Genomic DNA, 7,362 nt, shown 5'->3' with positions numbered 1-7,362 from the left:
GTGGTGATGTGGTAGTGGTGTTATGGTGGTGTTGTAGTGGTAATATGGTAGTGGTGTTATGGTGGTGTTGATGTGGTGGTAGTGGTGATGTGGTAGTGTTGATGTGGTGGTAGTGGTGATGTGGTAGTGGTGTTATGGTGGTGTTGATGTGGTGGTAGTGGTGATGTGTTGATGTGGTGGTAGTGGTGTTATGGTGGTGTTGATGTGGTGGTAGTGGTGATGTGTTGATGTGGTGGTAGTGGTGAAGTGGTAGTGGTGTTATGGTGGTGTTGATGTGGTAGTGGTGTTAATCTTTGCCAGTGTTCTAGTTTTTCATCAGTTGTTAAACCTGCTCTCCTCTCAATCTTCCTCTGTCTCCTTACACAGATATGGACATGGAAACAACAGGAAATAGTAGAACAATGGGTTTGTCTAGCACTGTCACTGGTGTTCACTACACACACCACCTCCACTTTACTTTTAGACCTTTATCACAGACTCAGAGTCAGGCACCGCTGGACATCCTAGATTAGACAAAAGGGGGTTACATCACATGTTTGACTGTAACTACATTTTTTAAAGTAACTACTGACTACCATTCTGCCATTGATCAACTGTCTCTACATCTTGTAGCTAACACCAACACTGGTAGCTTAAGAAACTTTTAACTTCTCAGACAAAAAAATAAATATTCTCTGTGTATCATTTAAAAATGTGATAAGATATTTACACTGCAGCCTGACCCACAGAATACTGACTGTGCTTCATGAGATGTTTATCCTGGGAAGTGTGTGAGCCTTACCTATGACTCATCTGAGGGAGAAGTGTGTGTTGATTATATGTGTATGTTTCCCAGTGTGTGTGTGTTGGTGAGTGTGTCTGTGTTTGACTGTGTGTGTTTGTTAGTATGTGAGTGTGTCTGTGTGTTTGACTGTATGTGTTTGTCAATGTGTGTGTGTGTGGGGGGGGGGGGGGGGGGGGGTTGGGGGGGACTCGGGAAAGACAGGAGAAGAGGAAATGGCCCAGAGTGACTATTGTTTCAGCGTTCGACACGCAGGAGGGGGGTGCACACAGGCGAGGGGTGTGCACACGGAGGAGGAGTGTGAACTGGAGGGGTGTGCACACAGTGTCCAGAACAAACAGAAAGGGATGGTGGGGTCACTTCACAGCAGAGCTACTTGGCCAAGGTTATTCAGCTAGGAAGGAGTGCTTATACTGCAGAGACCCAGAGTGCAATGCCAGCCCACGAGGACGGCGTGTTCATGCAGCCTGGAAAGGAGAGGACAAGTTAGAGAAGTGGTTCACATGTAAGGGGAACTCTCATTACTCCTTCAGTGTGTTCCTCAAGGCCTGCAGGACTGGCTAAAGCAGAGAGAGACACCCAGCAGGTAACAGACATGGCAATAGCTTCTCTCTCACCCTAACATATCACACACTGACTTCATTTGGTGTTGTATCTGACGGATTTGGGAAGGTATGCTAACACATTGACCTAGGGCACCTAGGTTCTGAAAGTATACTAACACATTGACCTAGGGCACCTAGTTTCTGAAGGTATACTAACACATTGACCTAGGGCACCTAGGTTCTGATGGTTACGAGAGTCCTCGAGGACGTACTCACACGCTCACTCTTGGATTAGGGTGTATAGGTATTGCAAAGCACAAACAAAAACATACACATACATAAATTCAGACAGTGTGGTAAGCTAATTGCTTCTAAAACAAATGAGGAAACTCACTTAGCTAAAAAGGAATTCAGTGATATATAAAAGGACATTCAGACTGTAGAAAGAGTCAAGAACAAATGTAGATGGTTGAAGGATGAAGAACAGAAGTGTTGATGATAGATGGTGTTCCTTTGCTTTAATCCTCCTGTCTAATGTGTTTTAATGTGGCCTGCTTTGTGTTTGCCCAAGTCTCCCTTTTCTGATCTTGCTTTGTCTGTGTTGTGCTTGATAATCTCAATCCGTATGTGCTAGTGAACACTGCCAGTGAACAGTGCTAGTAAACACTGCTAGTGAATGTGCCATATATTTGTCAATTGTGATTTTTTTACACTGCAATAGAAATTTGTTCTCTGCTTTTAACCCATCTGTGCAGTTAACACACACACTAGTGATTACTAGGGGGCTGTGGATCACACGTGCCCAGAGCGGTGGGCAGCCCCAGCCCGGCGCCCGGGGAGCAGTTGGGGTTAGGTGCCTTGCTCAAGGGCACCTCAGTCATGGCCTCAGGTCTGGGAATCGAACCCACGACCCTCCGATCACAAGACCAGTTCCCTACCACCAGGCCATGACTGCCCGTAACACTGCTGGTGAACACTGTTAGTGAACACTGCTGGTGAACACTGTTAGTGAACACTGCTGGTGAATACTGTTAGTGAACACTGCTGGTGAATACTGTTAGTGAACACTGCTGGTGAATACTGTTAGTGAACACTGCTGGTGAACACTGTTAGTGAACACTGCTGGTGAATACTGTTAGTGAACACTGCTGGTGAATACTGTTAGTGAACACTGCTGGTGAATACTGTTGGTGAACACAGCTGGTGAACACTGCTGGTGAATACTGTTAGTGAACACAGCTGGTGAATACTGTTAGTGAACACTGCTGGTGAATACTGTTGGTGAACACAGCTGGTGAACACTGCTGGTGAATACTGTTAGTGAACACTGCTGGTGAATACTGTTAGTGAACACTGCTGGTGAACACTGCCACATCCGTCCACATAATTGGTGTGGACAGGTTCATCTGTAAAAGCCTGTAGACATGGGAACCACTTTGCTCAGGTTACACATTAATTAACTGGCCTAAGTGAAGATTAAAATGATAATATATGATCATAATTAAGATTGTAATCAACCCCATAAACACTGGACATGGCTGAAAATACATAAAAGTACTAAGAAGTCAATAACATACCAGATGGAAAAGTGTGACTGTATACTATAGGCTACAGAAACAGAATCCTCTAGTTAATGAATACAACAAAAGTATAGCCATATTATTGGTGATTAAATAATAAAAACATAGCCATAATTACTGGTGAATAAATAATAAAAGCATAGTCTTAATTACTGGTGATTAAATAATAAAAGCATAGTCTTAATTACTGGTGAATAAATTAAAGGGCCCTCTTATCACTGTCATTTCTACAGCAACTAAAATAACTGCCCCTGTGAAACCCCGTCGAGGGAGGGGTTAGGGAGACCAGGGGTAACTGCACAGCACTGTGATGTATTAACACACCTCTTAACATCTGTAACACACCAGAGGGGTTTTATGTCTTTGATTAGAAATATTACACAGTTTGGGTCATGAATGTCTGTTTTTATGTTTTTTTTTTTAAGTCTAATTTAGTGTATCACAACATTAAATTTAGAGGCTTCAGTCAGCTAGCGCTTTCAGGGTTAATAGAGTCATGTTCATAACACCCCCCCTCCCAGGGGTTAATAGAGCGGAAGGATTTGATAGGCTTAAATATTAATTGTGAACTGTAAGACATGCGCATTAAAACTTGTGCTGCCCCTTGTTTGGTCTGTTTGGCTCGGTGAACCGTGAGGCGAGTCCGTGCGTTCCCGTTAACACGTGAACCGGGGGATCTCCTCGCGCTGCTCCTCCCGTTTCTCCTCGCGCTGCTGCTCGCGCTTTGTTCTCCTGGAGGAGCCGGTTCTCCTCTACCCGTTAACGAGCGCGCGTGACTTGGACATACACCCCACGGCGCGTGCGGGAAGGGAGGAAGGCCGGGTACGTTGGACGTGTCCCGGGTAGACGGTGTCCCTCCAGCAGGGATGCGGTGACCGTGTCTTCCCCCGCGCTGGTCCGGAGGCACGGGGGGACAACCCAACGTGCGGAGAGCGGAGCGGACCCCCCGGACGAGCGGGTGAGTGGAGCAGACACGCGAGGGAGGGCCGCGTCGTCTTGATTCAGCGGACCGGTTGTAGTGTTATTGTGTCCGGTAACGATCCGGCGAGTCCGATCTCCTCAAAGACGGTAGTGTCTCATCCATCACAGGTAAACATCAACATTATACCTGCCGTTACTGAACATAAACACTCGTGGACTCCAGCGATAGTCCTGTATTATATACAACACACACATATTATATACAACACACACATATTATATATATACAACACACACATACATATATATACACACAAATATATATACAACACACAATATATATATATATATATATGTATATATATATATATATATATATATATATATATATATATATATATATATATATATACACACGTTGTTGTTTTCATTCGTTTATTGCGGGATTAATTGTAAAACTATAACCGTATGACCCACTGTTAGGTACATTATCAGTTCATATATAGTTAATATATAGGCCTGGGCTGGTACAACATCGCGGTTCTGTTCCGATCTGTTTTCTCTGCGCCGTGACTCGTGCGTCCGCCGCGGCGCGTCCAACATCGCCGGTTCTTATCCCGGTACCTTCACGTTTTCACCACCGGTCCGGTACACCGTACACACATCCAGTCTACAGCACTACGAGTCTCTGCCCTAAATATTTTAATTGTGGTGCATTGTTTATAAATCCCCGTTGTTTATTAGACGTGCTTGAATGTGAGCGTAATGAACGTGTTTGTTGTTGATGATGGTGCCCGGTATGTTTCCCGGTTTGCCGGTCTCGCCGGTTTGAGTGACAGCCGGCTGACAGCGCGCGCTCTTTGTGCGTGTGCGCCGGATTGCGTGTCCTACTTTCGCCCCGCGCTCGAGCCCCGCGCCGCGCTCCGCCCTCCTCACGCGCCTTTTGTTCAGCTCGCGCGTCTGTGTGTTGCATGATGGACGCGCGGGACACGTCCTCTCACGCGCATGTTTACTGTGGTTTCGTGTGGTGTGACAAAACAAGAGGCAACGCAAAACTCTCGCGTGACCACCTCTAGATTCTGTTTTAGTTACACGTGAAAACGTGAAGCGTGGATGCCCAAGCTGTAGACCACCAACGGAGGGGGGCTCATTTAATTTTCATTGTAGCCAAGCACAGTGTTAAGAATCATGTAGGCAACAATCTTTTAAATACACAGGCCTTCAGTTTTTCAGCAGGAATCTTGAATTAAGGTGTTTTCATAGGCTCAGCTGTCTAAACCATACCAACCACAGCTATCATTAATCTACTGATTAAAGGTACCATACCCCAGCACAGTAATGATTTGATCTGTCTTCTCTCTCCCTCTCTCTCTCTCTCTCTCTCTCTCTTTCTCTCTTTCCTCTCTCTTCTCTCTCTCTCTCTCTCTTTCTCCTCCCCCACAGACTCAGTGAGTAAGCGTGGGTGTGTGTGTGTGTGTTGGGGGTGAAGATGGTGCCCAGGCCGTCGTCGGGGGAGTTATGGGGTCTGCACCTCATGCCCCCCCGTATCCTGGTGGACTGCTGTCTGCCCAACGGCATGTTGGTGAGTCTGGAGTGTCTGCGTGAGGCACCACTGCTCAGCATCAAACAGCAGCTCTTCACAGAGGCACGCAAGTACCCCCTCTACCACCTGCTGCAGGTAAATACCCTTCAAACTACCCCCTCTACCACCTGCTGCAGGTAAATACCCCTCAAACTACCCCCTCTACCACCTGCTGCAGGTAAACACCCCTCAAACTACCCCCTCTACCACCTGCTGCAGGTAAATACCCCTCAAACTACCCCCTCTATCCACCTGCTGCAGGTAAACACCCCTCAAACTACCCCCTCTACCACCTGCTGCAGGTAAATACCCAACAAACTACCCCCCTCTACCACCTGCGGCAGGTAAATACCCCTCAAACTACCCCCTCTACCACCAGGTAAATACCCCTCAAACTACCCCCTCTACCACCTGCTGCAGGTAAATACCTCTCAAACTACCCCCTCTACCACCTGCTGCAGGTAAATACCCCTCAAACTACCCCCTCTACCACCTGCTGCAGGTAAATACCCCTCAAACTACCCCCTCTACCTCCTGCTGCAGGTAAATACCCAACAAACTACCCCCTCTACCACCTGCTGCAGGTAAACACCCCTCAAACTACCCCCTCTACCTCCTGCTGCAGGTAAATACCCCTCAAACTACCCCCTCTACCACCTGCTGCAGGTAAATACCCCTCAAACTACCCCCTCTACCACCTGCTGCAGGTAAATACCCCTCAAACTACCCCCTCTACCACCTGCTGCAGGTAAACACCCCTCAAACTACTTCCTCTAACTACCCTTTGACCCCTTACTGCAGGTAAATACCCCACTAATTACTCCCTGTACCACTTGATATCTGCTAAGTACCCTTGGTACTCTCTAATGCCCCCTATAAATGCCCCTGTCGTCAACACCCCTCATGTAATGCCCCTCTGTTCCCATATTGTACTGCCAGCTACAGAAACTTCTGAAACATGATCTCATGAGTTTCTCCTCCATTCAGACGGCTGGACCGTACAAGCTGTTTGTGAAGAGGTCGTTAAGATGCTCTCACAGGTGTTAATGTGAAGAGGTCGTTAAGATGCTCTCACAGGTGTTAATGTGAAGAGGTCGTTAAGATGCTCTCACAGGTGTTAATGTGAAGGGGTCGTTAAGATGCTCTCACAGGTGTTAATGTGAAGAGGTCGTTAAGATGCTCTCACAGGTGTTAATGTGAAGAGGTCGTTAAGATGCTCTCACAGGTGTTAATTTGAAGAGGTCGTTAAGATGCTCTCACAGGTGTTAATGTGAAGCACAGTGCATGCTCTAATGTTTCTTCCTGGCTGGTAGGAGGAGTCATGCTACATCTTTGTGGGCGTGACCCAGGAGGCAGAGAGGGAGGAGTTTTATGACGAGACACGACGGCTGTGTGACCTACGACTGTTCCACCCGATCCTGAAGGTCATCGAACCGCTTGGCAACCGAGAAGAAAAGATCCTCAACCGGGAGATTGGTGTGTGTGTGTGTGTGTGTGTGTGTGTGTGTGTGTGTGTGTGTGTGTGTGTGTGTGTGTGTGCGTGTGCGTGCGTGTGCGTGCGTGCGCGTGTGTGAGTGTGAGTGTGTGTGAGTGTGTGTGTGTGTGTTTTTCCTCCTGATATGAAGTATGTGTGTATGTGCTCAACTGTGTGGTTGATTTCTGTTCAGGCTTTGCCATAGGCATGCCGATCTGTGAGTTTGAGCTGGTGAAGGACCCCGAGGTGCAAGACTTCAGGAGGAGCATTCTGAGCGTGTGCAGGGAGGCGATGGAGGAGCGTGAGGGGGGCGGAGCTCACACACAGGCGCTGTACGTGTACCCGCCCAGCGTGGAGTCCAACCCCCAACTACCACAGCACATCTACTGCAAGCTGGACAAAGGTGGGTGGAGCCCTGGACTACGGTGTGTGTGTGTGTGTGTGTGTGTGTGTGTGTGTGTGTGTGTGTGTGTGTGTGT

At 47.5% G+C, this 7,362-nt stretch overlaps 1 protein-coding gene across 3 annotated transcripts in view; it reads left to right on the top strand.

Moving 5' to 3' along the window:
• Window positions 1–1,064: 1,064 nt before the first annotated feature.
• The window catches only part of LOC143497353 (phosphatidylinositol 4,5-bisphosphate 3-kinase catalytic subunit alpha isoform-like), a 22,469-nt gene continuing 16,171 nt past the window's right edge, over window positions 1,065–7,362 (top strand). The window contains exons 1-4 of one of the 3 annotated variants that reach the window (XM_076993256.1): window positions 1,065–1,367; window positions 5,271–5,505; window positions 6,723–6,885; window positions 7,077–7,286. In XM_076993256.1, coding sequence (XP_076849371.1) covers window positions 5,317–5,505; window positions 6,723–6,885; window positions 7,077–7,286 — 562 coding nt within the window. In that variant the 5' untranslated portion in view covers window positions 1,065–1,367; window positions 5,271–5,316. Of the gene's footprint in view, window positions 1,368–3,548; window positions 3,865–5,270; window positions 5,506–5,806; window positions 6,158–6,722; window positions 6,886–7,076; window positions 7,287–7,362 lie in introns of those variants that run through there. The other 2 variants (XM_076993257.1, XM_076993258.1) reach the window with 2 other exon arrangements.

This window comes from Brachyhypopomus gauderio, unplaced genomic scaffold (assembly GCF_052324685.1).
Source record: "Brachyhypopomus gauderio isolate BG-103 unplaced genomic scaffold, BGAUD_0.2 sc107, whole genome shotgun sequence".
Lineage (NCBI taxonomy): Eukaryota > Metazoa > Chordata > Actinopteri > Gymnotiformes > Hypopomidae > Brachyhypopomus > Brachyhypopomus gauderio.
The sequence above is the reverse complement of the archived record's forward strand: the minus strand, read 5'-3'. Positions and strand labels throughout refer to the sequence as shown.